We start from the raw sequence: 24,225 nt of genomic DNA, 5'->3' as shown, positions 1-24,225 counted from the left end.
GCGTATTTCCTGTATAAACTGTTCCGATTTTACAAAAGATATAGGTAGAGTCCCTTGTCTGTGGTAGAGTTGATCCAAGGTAAGCACAGTAAAATCAAGAATGGAAGAAATCATGTCAAACAGTGTCAGTTTTGTCAAAAACGCATTGATTGAAAATGATAGTCCTGACCAAATGTCTGATAGAACTACTAAAAACATCGAGCACTGTGTAAGTTCAATGGAGAATACACAAGATAAAGAACTTGGTAAGTTAAAACTAACTATTGCCCGAAATAGGTTTTACTGTGATGCTTCAGATACCGAAAACGTAAGTGTGTCATCGACACAAGAAAGTGCATCAATTGAAGAGCATTCAGACGGAACATTCTCGGAAGAAGAAGATGACCAACTAAGCTACATTGAAGAGGAGGATAGTGAGGAGTTTGTTGTCAGTAAATATATGGAGAGTAAACTAGCAGCACTGGAAAAAACTCGATTTGGAGTGTGGAAGGTTGAGACACAAACCAACCCAGACAGAAAGGCAATGGACCTTGTGGGTAGATCTTCAACAACTTGGAAAGTTGACGGGTGTAGTGATAGCCTTTCTCCACTAAAACTTACTCTGAAGAAATCACACACAAATTTACTAAAAGTAAAAGATAAAAAGCCGCCAAAGGTGAAAACTGAAAAAAGGAAGTACAACAGAAAGAACAGTTTGAGTGAACCGAAAGAGTCTAAGCGAGGACCAGGTCGACCACGTTCAAGATCTTGTCACTCCAAAAGCAAACAGAAACTGATCGATTTGTTTAAAAGGAAATATTTAAAAGATAGAAAGCGCAGGTCGAGCACTAAGTCTACCAGTTACCTACCTCCTACGATTAGAAGCATAGCCAAGCCATAGGATTTTCGTATAATTTTGAATTGTTGTTACTTTTTCCACTTGTAATAAATATTTTTCTCAATCTATTAAAAAGTCCCTTGGTAAGAGATTATGAAAAAATCAAACAATTGCTTTGTTACTTTGTCGATACACTATCAGGTGATCCCTATTATTATTGATGTACGCTATGCTACATTTCTTGCAAAATAGTTAATCATCTTCATCTTAGGATTGTACTGTAGCCAACACAATTCACTTTCAAAACTCATAGCCTAACTTATTTTATGTTAATTGACCTTATTTTTAAATATAATATTAAAAGCCAATGTAAAGCCTTATTTTGTTATATGGTTCAAGAAGATCTAGGTCTAAAATATTATAAAAGGTAGGTAGATATGGATATATGCATCTGTCTCATTTTTCATTATTTAGTCCTAAAATAGATACATTGGCCGGCCATTTTATGTACCTAATTGTATTTTCTAGTTGTGATTTTGCAAATAAATTTGGCTTGAATTGTTGGTTTAGATCTTTTTGATTTGTTTAAAAAAAATGTATGCCAGGCTTGATCATTGATAATAATTATTGAGCGAAGCTCTTATACGTCGACTCTTATGCATTTCGTAATACGCAAACTCCTCCTAGACGGCTGAATCAATCGTTTTCAAATTTTGCATGGTGATAAAGACCATATCGGTGAGTGCCAACATCTATATGGCGTTAAAAAAATCTCTCAGGAATCCGCCCCACTGGGTCTCAAAGTTTCAATGTAATCCTTATGGAAGCAGTATTTGACATATAAACAAAAACATATGATCAGCTGTTGAATTTTGAATGCAGTAGATTAAGAAATAGCTGATAGCATTATTCCACAGATGTTAGAACAGAAACGGTATGGATCATAATTATAATCAAATTACGACACTAGCTTGAGGTCCGTGACGTAGGAAGAAGTAAGGTGAACAGTCTGGAGTGTGGAAACTGTTTATGACGATGAGATTAAGGTATCTGCATTCCTAAAATGCTATGGGAAGGGAGGGAAACAGGTCCGTGACGTAGGAAGTGGTGAAGGAAGTAGTAAAGGCGAGCTGTTCGGGTGTGGAATCTGTTTATGACCATTAGATTAAGGGATCTGCAATCCTAAAATGCTAAGGGAAGGGAGGGAAACAGGTCCGTGACGTAGGAAGTGGTGAAGGAAGTAGTAAAGGCGAGCTGTTCGGGTGTGGAATCTGTTTATGACCATTAGATTAAGGTATTTGCAATCCAATAATGCTAAGGGAAGGGAGGGAAACAGGTCCGTGACGTAGGAAGTGGTAAAGGAAGTAGTAAAGGCGAGCAGTCCGGAGTGTTGGAACTGTTTAAGACGATTAGATTAAGGGATCTGCAATCCTAAAATGCTATGGGAAGGGAGGAAAACAGGTCTGCGACGTAGAAAGTGGCGAAGAAAGTAGTCAAGGCAAGCTGTCCGGAGTGTGGAAATTGTCTATGACGATTAGATTAAGGTATCCACAATCCTAAAATGCTATGGGAAGGGAGGGAAACAGGTCTGCGATGTAGGAAGTGGTGAAGGAAGTCGTCAAGGCGAGCTGTCCGGAGTGTGGAAACTGTCTATGATGATTAGATTAAGGTATCTACACTACAATCCTAAAATGCTATGGGAAGGGAGGGAAACAGGTCCGTGACGTAGGAAGTGGTGAAGGAAGTAGTAAAGGCGAGTTGATCGGAGTATGGGATCTGTTTATGACCAATAGTTTAAGGTATTTGCAATCCAATAATGCTAAGGGAAGGGAGGGAAACAGGTCCGTGACGTAGGAAGTGGTGAAGGAAGTAGTCAAGGCGAGCTGTCCGAAGTGTGGGAACTGTTTATGACGATTAGATTAAGGTATCTACAATCATAAAATGCTATGGGAAGAGAGGGAAACAGGCCCACGACGTAGGAAGAGGTGAATAAAGTAGAAAGGTGAGCAGTGTGGAGAGTGGGAACAGGAAACCGTTTGTAGCAGTTGGGTTAATGTATCTGCAATGCTGAAATGCTATGAGAAGGGATGGAAGCATGCTCACGACATAAGAAATGGTGAAAGAAGTAGTAAAGGCTAGCAGTGCGGAGTGTGGGGAATGTATGTGGCAATTAGACTAATGTATCTAAAATACTAAAATGCTATGGAAAGTGATGAAAACAGGTCCACGTAGGAAGTGGCTTGGGAAGTAGTAAAGTATGAGCATTGAGTGAGAACCGTCTGTGGCAGTAAGATTAATGTATCTTCAATCCTAAAATGAAGGTAAGGAAACAGGACCGACGACGTAGGAAGTGGTGAAGGAAGTAGTAAAGGCTGGCGGTGCAGAGTGGGGGAACCTTTTGGGCAGTTAGATAAATGTTTTTGTAATACTTAAATGCTATGAGAAGGGAAGGAAACGGGTCTATGGCGTAGGAAATTGTGAAGGAAGTAGTAAAGGTGAGCAGTGTTGAGTGTGGGAATGGATTAATGTATCTGCAATGCTAAAATGCTATGGGAAGAGACTGTCTAGACTATAGGTTAAAATGATTTTTAAGCACGAATCTATACATATTTTCGATACATTCAATCGTTACAATCGAAAATTACAACTGAGTTGACAACAGCTGATTTTTAGTCCATAGAGGCTAAAAACTATTTTTACTTCCTAAAGAGTAAAAATGCTCCTTTAGACCCGCAACGCATGCATTAAAAACGACTGTTTTTACTGCAGTATGACGAAAACAATATAATATAAAGCTTTGATGACTCCGCTCAATTTTGTGGATGCCTATGCGATCGCCACCTAGTTAGTTCCACACACACCCACACACACATACATCACTTCAAAAACTACTTTTTCCAATCAAAACAAATCCACTCAACAGTCAAAACTTAAACTCAAAAATTTTGACAAAAACGATACTTTCTCCATACTGTTTAAGAATGGAGAAAGTGAACATGATCCACTCATACAAAACTCATGGTCCATTCATGTTTTGTTAGAAATAAGCCACATTAATTGTGTTCTCATACAAAAGTTGTACTAATATAGTGATTGTGAAAGCAGCAAGTCAATTTTTATTTCATATAATTGCAATTTAGCAGCAGAAGAATCATAGCCAGACAAGATGGAGGTAATCATCGACCTTCATCACATAGTTTATCCACATTTACTTCAACTAGAGTCGTAGACACACGCCACATTATGACAAAACTAGATGGACCATGAAATGTTTGACAGCTTAGTTTTGACATTACAGTAACTTTTCCACTAAGATCTGTAACATGCTTATAAGTTATGGAAAGTAACCAACCATCAGTCAAAGTCAAACCAATAATCATCAATCATCCAATGTCAATTAATTTATGATATGGAATTTTAGGCAAAAACAGTTACCGTAAAAGATTTGATGAGTTTTGGATATATTTTGTCAAAAACATTTTTCATACAGTACTCTGTTTCTCAGTTTCTGTGAGCAGGTAATAAGTAATAACCGTATCAGTTATTGTTCAAACTCAGATTTTGCAGGCTCTGTCAAACCTCCTAGACCACTAAGAGCCTCAAAGATGATGAAGAAAGCATAAGAAACAATGTTAGAAATTACTAAAAATTAATGGTTAATTTTTTTACTAAAAATCCTTGATACACCTCCCACATTTCCCACAGGGAGGTGTAATGAAACGGGAATGTGTGGGAACAACATTCCTATTCTTGCTTTTCTGAAGGTCTTGTATACTAAATAAGCAGCCTGTTTTTCCTAGCTGATGTTGTGAGCATTTCCGCGCTGGAAGATTAGAGTACATCACAAGTTCGCAGTCAGGCTGTATACTTACAATAAAATGGTGCAACAGCACTTTAAAGATCAGCACTTGGTTTAGAGTGTTCCATTTTTTATCCACCATTACTTGAACCAAGTGGATTTATCCAAGTGACCATTGATTTACCTTTAAGATCTCATTATTGTTGTAGATTCTTATCTAAAATAGAAACTAAAAAGTGTTTGAGACGATAATTTTTAATAACAGGCATTAATCTCACTCAGCAATTGATTAACAATAATTTAACTGTGTCTGCATTAATTTCATGGCTGGAATTTCTAGGAGGCTGAGGAACAGTTTGGCTGCAACTGCGGAGTCATGATCTGCATCCACCGCCACCAAGTTAGGTACGGTGTCGCCACTCGAGTCGGGCGGATGTTGACTTTTGCGGCACACACTGTAACAAATAGACAGTTTACAATAAACTAAATCACTTACATACTTGAGCCATGTTGGATTATCAGTAAGAAACATAGTTTCAAAACCAAAAGGCATTATAAATTTTCACTGAAATCAATTATTTTTGGTAAGAAACAGTTGCAAACCTAAGTCACAGTTAAGCTCATTACAAAAATAAAACAATATTACTCTGTTAAATAGAAGAAAATGATATAAAAATGCACATTAACCACTGAATTTGTAATTATACTTTTTTTTACCATTAAAATCAAATATGTCTCCACCTTATAATTCTGATATACAGGCCAGGAGGCAGTGAATTCTATATCCATGAGTTGTATAAATGTTTCTAGGATGACTTACTTCAGTTTATGTTATATCAACCCCCCCCCCCCCTCCACACACCAAGGTAGCCAAATTGTATGATTTATTTGTGATGTATTTATTTACCTCTCACATTTACATGCTTAACCCCATAACCTTGGTGGATTTTAAGGATATTTAATGAAAAGTTAACACCCACTAATCAATATTTATTTACAACACTGAAAACCCTGGGTGAAATCTCCTATAAGTACTGTACTTAAGACTATAACTAGAATAGCAAGTGTGGACAAAAAGGAACTTAAACAAAACAACAACTGGTCCTTTTTAAAAACCACCTCTTTTACCTTGGTCACTCAGTAATTTTTTAGCGAATTTCCCTATTCGGATCTTTGCTACTGGTACTGGTACCATGAAAATAGAGTATGAAATTCCAAATTATCTCTGTTGTATACCCCCAAACCCCCAACCCCCAAAGAACCCCCAAAGAAAGCAAAGAGCCAACACAAAAGCTTCCGACGAAAGGATTCTGGCAAACTTCTTTCGACTTTGAGAGTTACTGCGACTCACACTCTTTCATTAATTATGCCACATCAGTTTACATTTGGACAGAATAATGTAGTTTCATAATTTTCAATGAGTCTTAGGTAAAATAAAGAAGAATTAATTGTAAAATTATGATTTGTTCATAGACTCAAGTTTGTTTAAGTGCTTTAACCAATGTTATATTTTATGTTAGCCTATTAAAAAAAAATGTTTCTCTCAATTATGCTAGAAACACAACATTGAACTTTATCAACAATAAACAAATTCTATACCAAAGTTCATCTTTTTATCTTTCATCTCTCTTTTATCTTTGCCTCAAATAATTGTTTTGGGATTAGTAAAGATTGTTTATAATTACTTTGATCTTGTTCTCCACCTTCATGTTGATCACCATTACTTTCCTCCGCAGGGGGTTTCTTCCCAAAACAAGCTGTAATTGATAGCACATTATTAAATAATATCTTGATTAGCAGTGTACATGCTATTAAATTTGCGGTAAGTAAATAAAAAATATGTCTTATATATGTCCAACCAACCTCAACTACCTATAGACCCAAGGTCCCTGTAAGCACCACTGGTGGGGGCTTGGGTTAAAGGTAACAAGATACATGCTTTTATCAGTTGCCCCTCTAAACATGCATATATGGCCCATTTTGACTTATTCTTACTGGGTGTGTGAGTCTACCTAAAACTTATATCATAAGAAGTTTGTGTTAAAGGTAAAAGTAAAACATTAGGTATAATTATAGGCATAACTAAACAAGATAATTTTATCTTTAGGGCTGAAAGAGTCAATTGTATGTTTAATACTTTAATACTTTTCTACTTTTCAATGAAGTGGCGACCATACAAAGTAGGTAGGAACTATATGACCTATTTTAAGCCAAGTATGAATGGTGATGAGTGTAGGATGAGTGGCGCGATCTTTGTAGTCTTGTTAGTGACTAAGGCCGACATATTTCTTAGACACAGCTGTTAATTAATAGCCCATACAGCTAATGGCTAATAAATGGGACCTACATTTTATAGTGGAATCGGAACCACTTTTTTCCTTGGTATTAACAAATTATATGGTCTAATTATCAGGATAGTACTGCGGAAAGTCGTAGTACTCACTAGTTCGGAACCCACACCAGGGAGTATCGTATCCACAGTGCATGCCTATAAATATCCACAATCCGTTTACTTTTATTAGTATGAGTATTTTTTTAGTTCATCTTTTAAGTCACAATTTTGTAAACTGGAAGGAATTGCAGTGTAGTAGCAGTCCCAATTATTTATGTATCAAACATTACCTATCACTGATATCCTACATATAGGTACATGGATTTATTTAGTATCAAAAAAGAGAACTATAAATATTATCAAATATACACTTAATATACTTACCACCCATTGCAGATGATGGTATTAGGCACTGATGGTCTTTGAAGATTTATAAATTTAAAACTATTTTCACTGAAAAATATCCACAACTCCTTTATATCCTAGGAAACACTAGTTTGTCAACAATGATTCAATTTACATTCACCATATGTTCTTATTATTATACAATGTGACTGTTATTAAGATTTAAAACTCACCAATGTTGACAAATACTTCATATTGAAATTTGTTATTAACTAGTCTGAATAATTGTATCTTGTTTTCTAAATAAAATACATACTTTTTATATTAAACCTACTAATTTTTACAATACAGTAGAGTTATTCCTGATTTTAATGTGATGACAGTAAATGTGAAGTTAATGTGAAGTAATTAAATACATTACTTTGTAGTTTCATGCTTATGATATTTGAGCCTGATGTTAACCTTCTGTTGAAACCAATAAAAATTATATACAGGGTGAGGCAATGAAAGCGCCCCAAAAGTACAAATTCAATACTATTTGACCTATACAAATCAATAGCACATGGAAACACAGCTTATATTTTGCCATTTTAACTTAACAAAGTCATTTTTCCATTTCTTGAAAACGAAATCCTTTAAGTGACGCCCTTGTCCTACTTTACATTAATTTTCAGTCACTTCAAAATGCCATTGAATAGGTACCATTGAATACTCCTTCCAGCATTTCTTCAGGAATCACTTTGGTTTTTTGTAAATAAAAAAAAATCTCTAGGGCAACTTTGAAAAACCTTAAATTTCAAGTAGCTTATAGGGAGAACCCCCAAAGAAAGCAAAGAGCCAACACAAAAGCTTCCAACGATGAAAGGATTCTGGCAAACTTCTTTGGACTTTGAGAGTTACTGCGATTCACACTCTTTCAACATTATTGCTGGTGTATAAAGAGTTTTGCGGCAACCACTGATTGTTTTCATGGTTTAAGCTGTTATCCCCCAAATAATTTTACCCCGTTCCCTATTATGTTTTCCAATCTGGAACAGCAGCATATTGACCAAGTATGGAATGTGGTCCAAAAAATATCTGAGTGTTTGCATAAGAATCACTATATTTTAAAAATAGGTTCCTACATCAAAATCTCAGTGTTGTTACAAGCGCCAGGCACAATGTTTACTAAAATTTCGTAGTTTGATTGATGTTATAAGCACACAGCTGTTTGTTCATTGTTGCTTTATTATAATGTGACAACGACAGAAAATCGGGGTGCTACCTCACCCTGTACTATATTTACATTTTCCAAAGCCTTTCCTCTAAACCATTATTTTAATATAGCCTATCTGGTGAAACATTTACCTGGATTTAAAGTTAGAATGTGTTTCTCGACTTCCATATTGTTTTTATCATCTCATGCTGCCCCCCATTTTATGGCGACACTCCAAATGCTCCGGTATTCTGTATAATGGTGAAATCCTGGGAACTGAGACTTTTCATTGATTAACAATTATTTGCATTAGCAATTAGAAGGGGGACGCCACCTCGGTGAGTATTTTAACCCAAATATTGAAATTGAATGCGAAGGATGAATGTAGAATCAATGGTGTGATCGGGTGTGATCTGTGTAGCTGTAGCTGTGTTACTGACTGAGATAAGCTGTTTCTTAAGTCAGGATTATCATAAGGATAATTTATTCAAAGCCCAAGATGAACATATAAGATTTTTAAGAACTAGCCAGACTTTAAAACTCACAATAGTGAGCAAGAGACAAACAACTTTGTGCCAGCTGTTGGGTACCCATCATCCATATCATCATGAAAACCATTCTCATAAAATTAGTATCATTTTATTATACTTATTTCACTAATAATATAATAACTATTTTATCAACTGAATGGGGTATTCATACAAGAAGACAGTTCAATCTTTTTTCGTAAGAAATCGTACAAGTCCTCCTAGTGTATATTTATTACTAGTATGATAATATTTTCTCAAAATCAACGTTTGGCTACCATGTTTCACATTTGGTCTGCTTCCTTCACCACAAGGATTGCTGCCGATGCTGCCGATTGATGACGATTTCTCTCGAACTCTGCTTGGCTGATGCAATAGATGTTGTCAATATCAAATGAATGTTAATTTGCCAACATAAGCTACTGTAATTCAGACCGAGAAATTTAGAATATTTACTTAGCTTTTTAAATTAAACATCTCCATAATGACAGAAGAGGAGTCGGTATGTTACAACCATTTATAATTAGGTTAATTTTGTTGGTGAACTCTCATTTTAGGGTTACCGCTCCACACCTACTTCCTTCATTACAACTCTTATGCACAGCCTTTAAAAAAAAATATAGGCCTGTATTAAAACTTTTATAAAGTTATCTATAAAACAAGTTTCAACTTGGACTATGCCTTGGACTATTTTTAATGTGTCCACTTTTTAGGTAATTGGCCTAACTAAGGCCTAGTCTTGGTGTTTTTTTTTCAGACCTCTAATAGGCTACATGGTCCACCTACCCTAGTTCAAATGCTAATGTGTTTATTTTTCTTAGTTTATTAAGTTCTATTTTTAAATAAGGGACTCAAATGTCTAAAAATTAGATTTATAATCTTGTCCTGAATCTTCAACTTGCCACCTCACTTGCCCTATTATTATCCATATGGAACCATTAAATATGGTGGTTTTTTGTAGCATCACAGGCAAAGGCCTATTAATACTTACACAGTAAGTTTTATCACACACAATGGCATAATTCATGTTTAGGTTTTTATCTAAAGAGGCCTAGAATCCATTTTCCTCATCACAACTGCAAAATAAAAAGTTGCGGTTTTGCGTGTGTTTTCTTTAGGCGTAGGTCCAGTCAATGAGTAATGAAATGACTGTATTACTTTGTTTGTATTCATACATCTAAGTTAAGTTAATGTCCCGCTGAATCTAAACCTTTATTGTCATTTTAATGATAGCCTATTTCAAACATTTCCCCTCACATTGGGATAATAAAAGTGATTTTTTATACTACAAAATGGCTGCACTTTACTTGACGTCCTACACTCATTCGAATGAAAATATCGATCGATATATCGATTAGGTAATCGATTGCTTCATTCGATATATCGTTTGGTTAGTTAGGTAAGGTTAACCTAACCTAACTAACCAAACGATATATCGAATGAAAGAATCGAATGAAAATATCAAATCGAAAAAACCAATCGAATGATTGTAGGACGTCAAGTAAAGTGTAGCCTACAAAATTGTTGTTATCTAGACTATCTGCTTCAAAAGCATTCCCACTCGGGAAATAACTTATAGGTAGGGCCTAACTATGTTGATTGACCTCATTAACTTAACCAACTTTAAGTTAAAGATTTTCCAAAACTTTGAGGCTAACTTAAATGTTTCCAATTCTTAGGCTTTTATTTTCATGTCAAGTGTAACACTTTGAACCGGCCTCAAGTAACAATACCAACTAAGCTTAACAACAAGAATACTTAACAATAACTTAACTTAACAATACTTTTAAACTCTATTCAACCATCGTAGAGAGACTAAATTACAAAACAACTGAAAGCCATATCTGCACATACCGGTACGCCTACATATGTGTTGAAGCCTGGAAGTTAAGTTTTTTTTAGAACCACACACTTTATTTTGGGGTTGACCTGTGTTGTTGAAATATTAGGTATAATCAACAGTTAACTAAGTGGTCTAACTTCTTTCTTCCTTAGTCTTTCGCCACTAAGGAAACATCATGGTAGTAGCTTGGGTTGGATCGTCTCAATCTTTTGTTGTTTTAAGGTTACAGAAATTATGAGAACTTCAGTTGCAGAGCATGATTGGAATGGCCCGCTTAAAATTAACAGTGCAAGGCTAATATATACATTTCCTGTATGGGGAATTCTCCATGAGTCGAACCCCAAAGTCCAGGTTTACAGCGTGTAAACAAGAAGTTTAGCTGACAAATGAAAAGAATATTGGTTAACTTACAGTGCTCTATAGTGTGTTTAGTTACAGAATTTAATTAGTATTTTCTCTCTTTGAAACCATTGTAATACGGTACTACAATTTCCTCGTAAAAAAGTACAATCACAAAGCACAAGGACCTAAGTTTTTAGTGAGAATAGCAGGCTTAGGCCTACCTGCATGGGAAAGTGTTCAAACTGAAACAAGAAGCACAACACTTAACTAAGTTGCGTTAGGTAGGGTACTGGGAGGCTAAATAAAGTTTAACTTAATAGTCCAATGTTTCATGTTTCTTGTGCTAATTACTAAGGGCTCTTTCCAATTCAGGTAAGTTAAGCCTGCTACCGTTCCTCAAAATCCTAAAAATTTCTCACGTTACAAGATAACTTGTTGTTTTAAAAATAAGTAACTTAACTTACGTATACCCCTAATAATTGTGTTGCTGTTTTCAGATTTTTGATCCTTCTCTCAAAAAGAAGAAGAAGAAAAAGAAGACCACATTTGATATTGAGTCAGCCATGGCAGAGGGAACTGGTGGTGTAGATGGGGATGGTGCTGATGCCAGTGCTACGGACAAGGAGAACATGGAACCAGCCAAGACTGAGGACATGGACATCGATGGTATGGTTCAAAATTAATGTTTTCTTGTTTTCTAAATTTAGCAGGTCAACAAAACAATCATTGAAATTGGCCAAGGCTGTAGCCTATATTAAAATACCTTAAGTTGTTCACCTTTTAATCCCAGAGAAGTAAGGAGCAGAGGATTCAACGATACACTCAAGTGGTGTCTAGTGTAGCACTAGTGGTGGTTTCTAGGGCAAAGTTACGCACCGCCCTCCTTGCCTCATGCACTCCACAACGTTCACGGTGAAGGAAGACCCTGAGCCCCGTGTGGTAGGAATTTCCACACAGTGCTTGCCGTTCCCCACTCTTCCTTGCTCTTATATCCCCTCCCCCCTAAATACCTGAGCCTATGGTTGTCTCATAAACGTTGACTTGTCTATTATCTTATGTTATTTGGGAATCGGTCATTGACAGTAACAACAAGATACGATGTTTTAACTTTTCAATTTATTTTTTTGTGTTTACTATTTTTGACACTCTCCTATCCTGATATTGTAGTACGGTAACACCAGTGACCATATATTGTGGTCTTGGTGACATTGGTGATCGTCTTTAGCGATAGCAACAACACTCTTGAGCATCGTTTTAAACAGGAGAAAAGTTATTCATTAGTCTATTAATGGCAGGCTTAGTGTAGGCCTATGTCAGATTCTATTTAGTTTTAAAACAAAGTTTTAACACAAGTTGCACGATATTTGTCTACAGTTGATTAGACATAAAATCCTGTTGACATGGTCTTTTATTAGCTATGACTCAAATTGTTAAAATTCAAGTTTGTACTTTCTCCTAGGTTTTATAAGGTACCTACCGTAGTCTAGAACATTTAATACAACATAGGCCTATCTATCTTTTCCTGACTTTGGTTTTTTTTTCATCCCACACGGAAACATTTGTTCTAGTAGGCATACCGATAACTTAAATCTTTAACAACAAAATGAGATATTGGTATAGTTGTATTAGTAGGTATCTAGGCCTACTGGTACAACTTTAAAACATCCATCTCAATTTGTTGTGAGTTTTTTTTTTTCATCAGTCACCAACAGATTGTACTGATCTAAATTACTAGCTTCTGTCGAATACACAAAGTTTTTATCAAATCAAACTAAATAAATAACTTATTGTGAGTTAAAGCAACTGTTATAGCTTAAATAACCAATCAACTTGGTTAACAAAAAAAATTAATAGGCTTTAGAAAATAGAATTTTAGATACTTTAGCACATTCTGTGACTGTCTCACACAACTATAGACTAGTATATTTTCTTTTAACACGTTCGCTACAGACGTTCCGGAACGTCAAACGGGCCACAACATCAAATGGACCACGGCGCCAGGAGCTAGGAACGTTCCGGAACCACACCGTTCATTGATGTTTAACGTTACCATGGATCAGCCAGCTCGTCACGAGCGTCCTATATGTCTTTGCAGCTCGTGGGGACGTACTTTTCTGACAATAAAAAATATATTCTCCCAAAATCACCACCAGGGTCGTTTAGAACAGGGCTTTGTCCCACCTCTTTCCTGCTAGATAGCGACACTACTTTACCGACTGCAACCTGGCTAGTGTTGCTATCCATCTGAATCACTTAGTACTATGTCCAAAGCCAGTTTTATTGCAGAACATTGCCATCCAGTACAACTACTGTTGTTTTTACTGTAATTCAGTGTATCGGCAGCAATGTTTACGCAGCGGCAAGCGTTAGTTCAGCTCCTGGCGTCGTACCGGCATCTAGCGGTCAGCAGCGAACGTGTTAATGAAATAAATACCCTTGCCGCAACAAACCTTCAGACTGAGCGCATTTCTATTTACCTGATTGGATTTTCGATTAAATCTATTTAAATAACGTTAGGTTAAACAAGTACCTAGGTTTGCTGCTAAAGGGAGGGTAATAAAGTGTGTTTTTTTTAGTAAAATATGAATAGCTTACCGTACCTAAATAAATTTGTCAAGTTTGATCAAAATATATCCAAAAACAATCGAACTATGACAACTTATGAACTACGACTATCGAACTATCCCCATAACTTATTCTCCATAAGAAATACATGGGAATTTTAAATTTACTATTTATTGAATTTTTTTGTAACCAATAACATAACTGTATTTATAATAACACTTCAATATACTACATTATTTGTCTTTTCTAAGCTCTTAAAAAGGTCTCAAGAGAAATTGGGAAATCTTATGTTTTGAGCCGTAAAAAAAAAAAAAACCAATTTTTATCCCATAAAACCCCCCATAACACCCCGTTGCCATAGGCCTATTCCGATCATGATGATTTGCGAACCCATTCAAGTAGGCCTATATCTTGCCCTACACCTCTAAGCCAAATTTTAAAAAAATCTGAGAAAAATTAGGCTACTCAAGTTATTGTGTTCACGGACGTATATATAATATATATACAAATTAGAACGAATAGTGTTTTTAGCCTCTAGGGACATCAAAATTAAAAACTATTATCAATCCCGGGTCTAGGTCTTACCCTGCCACCTACGATAATAGCTACTTCCCTATAGGGAAATTCGCTAAAAATGTTGACAGCTGGTCTATATAGATTGGATGTCTTATTCAGCGTCCAATATAAAATCCATCCCATCATTCTATTTCTGTTTTTATTCCGATATAACTAATCAATTTGGTGTTGTGTCTGTTTTCAGATAACTTAGATCTAGACAATTTTGGAAGGAAGAAAAAAAAGAAAAAGAAGGCGTTTAATTTAGAAGAACTCGATGGAGCCCTGCCAGACACCACTGGCAAGACGAAAGAAGATGGAATGGAGGGAGGAGAAAATGAGGAGGCAATTGAGGTATACACTTATTTGTAGGCCAATACGTATTGATTTCAGATTGTCCAAAAGTATATGTGCGAGTTGAAAGATTAAATTGACTCTCCTGTACTAAGTTTAAGACACACTCCTGCAGCAGCTTGGCATACCGGTTGTCACTTGATGGGTCTTTAGATGTTGATAAATCATGACCATGCCTTAGTCCAACAAATATTTCACTCTCAATTAGGTTTTATTTTGTTTTGGATAACAAGAGCAGGTGTTTAGAAGAGCATTTTTGTAGTTAGATTATTTAATTCAATAACTACCCTATATTAGTTCTCAAAAACTCCTAAACCCTAGACATCATCCTCTGGTTCTTATCATCATCATCATCCAAGATTGCGGCAAAAACAAGAACTTTTGACCATGCGATCTTCGGAGACAGTTGGGGACTGGTAACGACTTTTGACAAACGATTCTAGATACCGAAACCAATATTCAAGAATCAGTGGTATAGAGAAATGAAAATCCATAGTCAGATTCATGATCTTGAAACATAATGAAATTCTATTGTAGAAAGAAAAATTAAAACTTTATGAGCTCTAGATGATAGTGTAACCAAAATAATTTACTTCTAAATTTTAGAAAATTCTAACTGTGTGCTCATATTTTTACAGGACAGTTTATCCCTTGATATGGACTTTTCGACCAAAAAGAAGAAAAAGAAAAAGAAGAAGGATCTGGACGAACTTGTAGCTGAAGAAGAAAAGAAGGAAAAGGATCAGGGAGATAAAGACCATGGTATTAAAGCAATCTGTCATTAAGTTTTGGATATACATGAAGGCCTAGATGCGTTGTTTAGTAGGAAACTAGGTGCTTTGGTATCATACCAACCACACCGATAAATTGACTTCCAAATAAGATTTTAAATTAGTTTTAATAAAAAATATTTCTAAACTCATCTAACCTAACCTAACCAACCCTAGGTTAGGTTAGGTTAAACTAATAAAGTGGTCGTTAGGTGTGGTCCGTATAATACCAAAGTACCGGAAACTATATACTATTAATTGCTTAAAGTTACTTTCCACCCACTTAGGTTTTGTACATTGTAAAGTATAACTATTTTTTTTCTTTTTTAATGGCTGTTAGAGAAATTATAACTCACATACTATAGTCTTAATTTGCTACAATTTGATCACAGAGTTTTTTCTTCCTATGTTTTTCCGCATTGTCATAACTAAGTCAACTCCCATATTTATAACTAACTGTATGGATACAAAATGCTATGGTTAAGCTTGTAGTGTAACATCTTCTCGGTTCATACTGTTTTACAAAAATAAAAATTAGGGATGTAAGATCATCAATCATCTGGGTGCAGGAATGTCAAGGAACAGCTCCTGTTACTTGTAAATAATGTAACGTAACGGTTGGGAGATATTATGCTTGTTTTACTAGGCGAATAACTGTATTGTCTGTTTTTGTTATTTTAGAATAAAACTTTAAATCTCACGCTTCTAAAGCATCCTTTTTGTCATAAGATTCAATTCATTATTTTGATCTATTTACGTTCAAAAGTCCAGTAATTCGATAGACCAGAATTAAGTTAAGTTGGTTGTTTCTTTTTTATTATAAAAAAAAAAATATTTAAGTTATTTTTTGAAATACGGTACCTACATGCAGTGTATCTAACCTAACCTGCCCCAGCATATTGGGTTAAAAGGAGTTAGTGGCAGCTATTGGATTTTGACCTGCTAAGTAATTGTCTAAGGCAAATTTCTAAGTATCTTATAGTTACATAAATTACAAATTACTAATCCAAAGCCCACTAGTTTCCTAATTGTGTAACTTGAACTGCAACTGTGACTAGCAGCAGCAAGAAACCCAACAGCATTTTTGTAACCATTAAATTATAAATGTTGGTCCACTCCGCTATTTAAATTAGATGTTCACTAACTTTGCTTATTTCGCCTACATGCTGCGCTGAAATTGAGCGAAAACTGGAGCCTGGTAAGAATTTCCTTGTTCAATTTGTGTTAACAAGTTTGTCTGGTCAATTGTCCAATTTAGCTTGCACACATTCAGCAACACTATACTATTGTTGAGTAGTGTGAGTATGTAGTGTAGAGAGAATGACTAGATTTTTTAAAGCAATATAGTTCAGATAGTTAATCTGAGAATATTAGAGTCCTTGGGCTTATTGATGCACAATAAAAGAACACAAAACCTAATACTGATATTTCGTCCTGATGTAGAATTTCTTCAGAGAGTAGGGTAATTTCTCTTCTAACTACTCTCTGAATGAGTCTTACATCAGGATAAAATATCATTTTTATGTTTTTGTGTTCTTTTTACTGTGCATCTATTGGCCCATGGACTTAAGTTTCTCAGGTAAGCTAGCTGATCTTTATTCCTTTACATTCTCTAACAAATTTCATAAACTGATCCTTATTCCTTTATACCTATTTTAACATTAAGTTACAAGTTTTAATATGAATGCATGGTGAGTGAAGAAAGGAGTGAAATGACTTTACTTATTGTTTCCTTTGGTTGTTAAGTATTGGATGCTTTCTCTACACTTGACTAAGTCTTTCAGGGGACAAAATGTTGTGTGTCCAGTGTCTCTTCTGTATGTTCTATGGCCTGCCTACACTTCGAGCAAAGCTAGCTGATATCCTCCTTTGTGACAACACACATAACTCACACCCTCAACCAAAACACCCTGGTTCCTGGTTTTTAGTTTTGTGATTAGCTTAAGGGCATCTTAAGCTAGGATCATTTTTCAAGGACAGCTGGGTCTAGTTTCAAATCATAAAACAACTGATCTTTCTCAGGATCGAATCGGCAACTATTGCATCACTTGGCAGGCAACCCAGCTACGTAAACCCTCTTTTAACTAACCCTCACAAGACTAATCTTAGGTTGGTGCCTAAAAAAGGGTCAAAAAGTCAGCAGGTTTTTGTTTTTCATATTACTGTTTTTTTTTATTTATTTTTTTTTTTTTACTAACCTGTCAGGTCTAGCCAGTTTTGCAGATAAACCGACCTCTGATTTCACCTGAACAAACAGAAGCAGGTATCTAAGCGGCAGTTTATTTACGGTTGGTCAAGAAGGTGTACTTTATGTTTTTTTCTTTAAATATATCAAAGTTTTAGTTTCCACAATGATTTTGTCATGTTTGCGGCAGCGGAGGATACCTGGCTGGGCTCCGACAGAGACTACACCTACGATGAGCTGCTCACCCGAGTGTTTGACATCATGAGAGACAAGAACCCAGACATGGTCGCTGGCAAGAAACAGAAGTTTGTCATGCGGCCTCCACAGGTCGTGCGAATCGGCACCAAGAAAACATCCTTCGCTAACTTTACAGAAATCTGTAAAACGTAAGTTGTTTGAAAATTTTTTTGATTTATTGTAATTTTACAATTGTGAAAGATTATTTCAGATGTACTGTAAATATTTATGAAGTCCATCATATAATTGTGTAAGGCCTCTGTTGTTTTTTCCACTTTTCTTCTGTCCAAACTTACCCATTAGGGCCTAGGCCTCTTTTGAATTCTATAAAACGGACAACAATCAAAATTTCTGTAGCTTGTGGGACACTGCGTCTTATGTCATGTTTTACATGAACAGAATTTCATGCATTTCATGCATTTAAATTGATTTGAAATATTATTACAATAGGGTCTAATTATCTCTCTTTTAAGTGTTTAGTTTTAGTTTAATATATTTTACTTAGTGCACAGGATTTAGAACATAGAAATCCCTTGTCAAACCAATTGTTCTATCTCAGCCCTTATCTCTTCATGTCTAAAATAATTTATCAAATTCTTGTTGATATTTTTGGATCTTAACACTGTTTGTTGTCTTTTTACACACTTACAAAGCAATTAACAGCCAAGTATTTTACCCTTCATGGTATTTATTATGCTTTCTCTTCTCTTATATTACCCTTCTTGCTATTTATTTTGCTTTCTATTCTCTTATAAAAGTGTTGTGTGATAGGTTACATCGACAACCGAAGCACTTGTTAGACTTCTTATTGGCCGAGTTGGGAACTAGCGGTTCCGTGGACGGAAACAGTCAACTCATCATCAAGGGCAGGTTAGTAAACAAAAGATAACTTTTAAGGTAGAGTAAAAAAAAGTGAAACCAAAATGTTTAAGATCATTGTGGGATAATTTGAATACGTCACTTTTAAAATTCAATAAAAAGACAAATTTTGTAGTGCTAGTATTTAGATGCACGCACCTTTTGACATCCTGAGGTCGATAGGATGTAGTTAGGGGCGCCCTGTGATGATGGGAGATTTCACTTGCACTGTTACCTAGTTCCGTAGTTTCCTAGTTCTTTGCAACACTGAATTTAATAATGTCCAAAATAATAAATAAAACAAAAAACTGCTGCTTGCTTAACAAAAATAATAATAAGCTGATAATTTATTAAAAAAGTGAAAATAAAATGGCAACTGATGGCCTTAGAAAGGGAATTTAATACAAAGTTACTGATGAACTTAGTGCAGTCGGTCCAGTCTACGGAATTGAAAGAATTGGATTGGGACTGAACTGTTTGTATTTAGTACTATTGTGAAATAACATGAAATATGATTGAAATATTCTTCTAAGGCCAAATTGGAACTAAAAAATATAATCAAAATCCTTGACAATCATAGTTTTGAATATTTGTTGTTTTTTTTTTCAAAAGTTAATCCAATAATAGTGTATATTATTAGGTTTTAAAGTAATTATTCTCAACTCCAGCTTAAGTTAAAAGACCAAAGCCGAGGTCGGAAAATGAGCAAGGGTCAAAAAGACATTTTCATACAGAGTGATTACGGTATTTATTTTTGTCATACTGTACCTTTCATCAAACTGCTTTCATTTTGACAAGTGTATAACGTTTTACGTTTTATGTAGATTTCAGCAGAAGCAGATAGAGAATGTGCTGAGACGTTACATCAAGGAGTACGTGACTTGTCACACGTGCAGATCCCCCGACACCATCCTGCAGAAGGACACTCGCTTGTTTTTCCTGCAATGTGAGACTTGCGGCTCCCGATGCTCTGTGGCCAGCATCAAATCTGGTTTCCAGGTACGGCTGTTTTTTGTTAAATCTGTGTTGAAATAGAGTAAATGGTTGAGGAATGTTAAAACGGTTTATACTGGAGGTGGAAGACCTCTGTTTAGCTTAAGTTACTGTAGTTTGGTGAGTTGGTAGCGTCACGGACTTTGAGCCCTAGGCACGACTTCAATGTCGTGGGTTTGGATTTTGGACACTGCCGCAAACATTTTATCAATACAGTTCACCTTCGTACTGTACCGGCTCAACCCTTCCTTTGCTGGATTTCATTTCATATAACTTTATTCATTAAAGTACAATACATAGATACAGGAATGGCGTCAAGAGGATACGTTCCACGTACAGATCTGTCTATGTGGCAAATGCAAGGTTAAAAGAGGCCGCCAACCTCTTTAAAAACTAGTCAATAGTGGTCTTATTGTGTCACTGTTTGGACCTCAAGTAGTTTGTAAATCTTTTAGTTTTAATGAGGCTCTAGCTTTTTATTTCATGTCCATGACTTTCTAATGTATAAAATAAATTAAGGCGATTTCCTCTTTGTCTAGAGTATTTTTAGTTTAAAAAAGCTCTATTAAATGTTATCATACCTCTGTGGTTTTCATTCTTTAGTTTAGTTCTTTTGACTTGAGTGAAAAAAAAATCACAAAGAGTCTTAGAAAAATACTATATCAAATGTACAGCACATAAATGATCTTCAGTATCCAGTAAATAAAACTGCTCTTTGGAAAGGTTTGTCAAAGAGTATATGGGTACATTTATCCACTAAAAAATGAAACGGAACCATAACACTTTTTCTTGCAACTTTTTTAGGTCATATCCCATATTTCTCTGACATGAGTATTATAAAAATAAAAATATACAATAATAACCAAACTAAAGCTAGGTAAAATATTTAAAATGAAAGAAATAAAGACTATCCAAAGATCTTGTGTCTAGATTTTCTAAAGTAATAAAGTGTGTGTAAAAAAAAAAAACAAATGTCTCTTAATCCACTGGCAAACTTGGACAGAACATTTCTGTCCTGCCACTAATGAGCTCAAGCATTCCTGTCCTGGGACATTGCTACTAGTTTGACATTATTCTGAGGGATAACATTACTTGTTGGGACAATAATCATTTTCTGTGAATCTGCAATAGTTTTTTGTTTCTTTAGTTGTCTAACCAGTTTTGGAAGAGAAAAAGACTAATAACAACAAGAGGGTTTTAGGATATGTTTTGTGTTAAAATCCGGTGACTGTCTAATTTACAATCTAGTGTAAACACTGGTGTATAGATATTTGAGAATTGTTTCCTAATCTTTCTAAGGAGGAAGACAGTAATTTATGACAAAATAAAAAATGGATGAGGAAATTATAGCTGGTTTTGTGGACGGCTAAGGGAGAAAAAAAATCCCTGTGTGTGATCAGGTTGTGCAATTTTGGTATGCCAATGAGTTAAGCTAAGAGCCTAAGGTTTGGACTAAGTTGAGTGCTACAAAAGGCCAACAGGTGGAAGTAGCCGGGGATAGCTGTGAGCTTAACAACCCACAAGGAAAGCACTTTTCTGAGATCTAATCAAGTTGTTTGTTTCAGGCTGTGACTGGAAAGCGAGCGGCAATACGTGCGAAAACTGCCTAATCACCTCCCAACACTTGTACATTAACGTAACATCTGTGCTGCGTCTCACACTTCTGCTGTCCCCCTTCGCTGCTAGACAACGTGTTTGGTCATCCTTTGTTTTGTATTTATATATTCAATTATAAATGCGCATATGTAAAAATTTATAAGTTAATATACGATTTTGGTAACTTAATTGGTTGATTTTTTCCCCATACTAACACTTTCAGTTTAACATTGGCTAGTTTTAAAGGGCTACCGTTGACCCTTGAATACCAAAGTAGACAACCCATCTCCATTTGATTTTCCGGTTGCATTAAACCTATAGATAAAGTGAATTTTGATTTTTATACTTACAACTCTTTTCAGTTTAAATTGCCTGCAATGAAAAATGTGTTTGTATAAAATGTTTTATGGTACTACTAAATAAAATCATATATATAACTTTGAACGGATACCGTAGTGTTTTTGGCCTCTGGGGACCTCAAAACATAAAAGTAAATCAGTCCCAGTTCCAGGTCCTACCATGAGCCCTATGGTAATAGCTTATTCCCTATATGGGAATTTCGCTAATACTGTATTGATATTCCCTAAAACTAGTTTTTGAAAATATTAAAAACGTCATTATAACTCCCTCATTGTGGTATGGATTTGGTTTGTTTTGTTGTGAACTCAGTGTTCCCCACGACTTCAATTAAATAAGTAGGTAAAATAATGCTAACCCACTGGTGATAAGTAGTTCATAAATTGACTATTGACTATTTCTACATGCGCGGGTTCAAATCCCGTACATGTGTAGGTTATATTAAGCTTATTACTAATGTGTGGCTTAATGTGAAGGGTCCACCTTAAAAAAAATGCTGTCCGGCTTGGGTGGAAGTTGGTGGCATTGGTGAGTTTAATCACGATTGCACACAACACCTTTTTTGCTTCTTTTTCATAAGTGTAGAGGATGGAGACAGAGTTTTCCTCTTTTACTTTTATTTTGGTTAAATGTACTCATGTGTGATAAAAAAACATGACCCAAAAAAATAATTGATAACAATTCATGAACTTTTTTGTAAAAATTGGCCATTAGGGCTGGCGCGCACTAGCTCGACCACGACCATGACCAAACACCCCACCGGTCGTTGTCGTTCACCATGCGACCAGAGCTCGACCCGAACACAAACCGACCAAGGCAATGAATGTTTACCAAACTTCAGTGTCAAGATGGATGTTGAAGAAGTAGTTGAATGAGTTAACATTCTTACATCCACTAAACATCATTGTGATCTCCTCCAAATTACTTATTGTAAATATTTACCTTTTGTTCCAGTTTGAACACAGCAAGTGCTGCAACCGCTCCCCACCTCTACTACTAAGCTCACTATGGGGGAAGATCCTGTGCCCTATGCATTTCTGGAATTTCCGCTCATTGCTCACCATTCTGACTCTTTCTTGCTGCCACAAAGTATTTCTGCCCCAACACACAAGAACTGAAAGCGCACTGTTGTCCCATTAGCTTGTTTCTTCAGTCCTCTCTACCTTACTTCTTTATGTTGCTGGCTAAACACAAAAATGTTAATAAGCCTACAAATTTCAAATCTACCATTATGAAAATATTGAAATATAGTAGAAAACTAAACACCCCCACCACAGCAAAACTGCAATCTAAGGGAATTTATATTTACTTGATTGGATTTTGTATTTAAATATCTCCTGATGGAGATAAGATTGGGTTTAATGAGTTAGGTTTGCTACAGGGGAGCTAATAATGTATGTGTTTAGGGAAATGTTAATAGCTTAGTAGGACTGTATTAAAGAAATATGAATTTGATCAAAATTCAACATAGTGCTAAAACTGGTTTTGGCTACTTTAATTTCAAAACATTTGGGGAAAAAGCCCAAGATCCCGGATGATACGGTTAGGGGTGACAAAGCTATCAGTCTGAACCCTTGCCTGCCCGCCCCCTGTTTAGTTTTCATCTCAACAAATATTTTCAGACAGACCAACAATCTATATTGAAAATGTCTACACACAAACTCATGACATGATATTTTAAATCCGGAGTTAAAGGTGGCCCGGTGGCCGTGTAAACAACACACTTGCGACTATGCCAATGCCGTGGTACACCCACCGATGGTAACTTTACCAGCGAATCAGTGACATAGATAAAATACCACCGCCGCAGCAAACCTGCAGACTAAGCGAATTTCCATTTGCCTGATTGGATTTACACTAAAATGTCTCCTTAAAAATATCACATTTTTATTCCCTATTTAAATTGAATCAGTTTAACACATACTTAGGTTTGCTGCAACAGGGAGGGTTAAAGTGTTTTTTTATGTAAAATGTTAATAGTTAGTAAGAAATAAAAACATTTTCCAAATTTGGGCAAAATGTGTTAATAAATAAGCAAACTACAACAGTATACTTATTCTCCATAAGAATAACATAGGAATTTTAAATTTAAAATTTTTTGAATTTTCTCCGTAACCATTAGGCGCATTATAACGCTTCAATATACTAAATTATTTGTTTTTTAAGCTCTAAAAAATAGTTTGGAAAGAATTGCAAAAATTTAAGTTTTTTGGGTCAAAAATGGGAAAAACCCATTTTTACCCCATAAAAGCCCCCATAAACCCCCGTTCCCATGGTCCGATCATGCTGGTTCGCAAACTCGTTCGAATAAACGTAGGTTTACACGTTTGTACCAAATTTCATCAAAATCGGATCATTTTTGCTCGAGTTATCGCGCTAACAGACACATATATATATATATAAATATATTAATAAATAATATACCATAGTACCCTTTTTTTAATTTTTTTTTTTATTTATTTTTTTTTCTTCTTTTTCATAAGTGTAGAGGATGGAGACAGAGTTTTCCTCTTTTACTTTTATTTTGTTATTTTATTTACAAAAAAAAAAAAATA

The 24,225-nt window shown here is 35.5% G+C and overlaps 1 protein-coding gene and 1 long non-coding RNA gene across 3 annotated transcripts; one reads left to right on the top strand and one right to left on the bottom strand.

Moving 5' to 3' along the window:
• Positions 1 to 4,855: 4,855 nt before the first annotated feature.
• On the bottom strand, positions 4,856 to 7,492 carry LOC128993795 (uncharacterized). The gene is made up of 3 exons (XR_008490825.1): positions 7,333 to 7,492; positions 6,302 to 6,373; positions 4,856 to 5,071 (listed from the first exon to the last, which is right to left on the bottom strand). It is a non-coding gene; the product is annotated as an uncharacterized LOC128993795 (long non-coding RNA).
• Positions 7,493 to 9,356: 1,864 nt separating this feature from the next.
• Positions 9,357 to 21,502, top strand: LOC128994289 (eukaryotic translation initiation factor 2 subunit 2-like). 2 transcript variants are annotated; one of them, XM_054418707.1, is made up of 9 exons: positions 9,357 to 9,517; positions 11,698 to 11,866; positions 14,526 to 14,674; positions 15,313 to 15,437; positions 16,611 to 16,642; positions 17,820 to 18,015; positions 18,638 to 18,736; positions 19,549 to 19,723; positions 21,283 to 21,502. In XM_054418707.1, the coding sequence occupies exons 1-9, from the start codon at positions 9,500 to 9,502 to the stop codon at positions 21,325 to 21,327; spliced, it is 1,008 nt and encodes a 335-aa protein (XP_054274682.1). In that variant the 5' UTR covers positions 9,357 to 9,499; the 3' UTR covers positions 21,328 to 21,502. The 2 variants fall into 2 exon arrangements, with proteins under 2 accessions (XP_054274682.1, XP_054274683.1); XM_054418708.1 differs by lacking the exon at positions 16,611 to 16,642 and having other exon boundaries at positions 9,358 to 9,517; positions 15,313 to 15,436.
• Positions 21,503 to 24,225: the final 2,723 nt, after the last annotated feature.

Source organism: Macrosteles quadrilineatus, unplaced genomic scaffold (genome assembly GCF_028750875.1).
Source record: "Macrosteles quadrilineatus isolate MER2022 unplaced genomic scaffold, UCM_ALF_1.0 Scaffold_5__1_contigs__length_97177068, whole genome shotgun sequence".
Classification (NCBI taxonomy): domain Eukaryota; kingdom Metazoa; phylum Arthropoda; class Insecta; order Hemiptera; family Cicadellidae; genus Macrosteles; species Macrosteles quadrilineatus.
This window is presented reverse-complemented; position numbering and strand designations above follow the sequence as displayed.

Bases quoted from the DNA above. Each gene is read 5' to 3' on its own strand.
- LOC128994289 (XM_054418707.1), top strand. The intron at 15,438-16,610 runs TATTAAAGCAAT...TTCGCCTACATG, and splicing joins CAGGGAGATAAAGACCATGG to CTGCGCTGAAATTGAGCGAA. The intron at 19,724-21,282 runs GTACGGCTGTTT...TGTTTGTTTCAG, and splicing joins GCATCAAATCTGGTTTCCAG to GCTGTGACTGGAAAGCGAGC.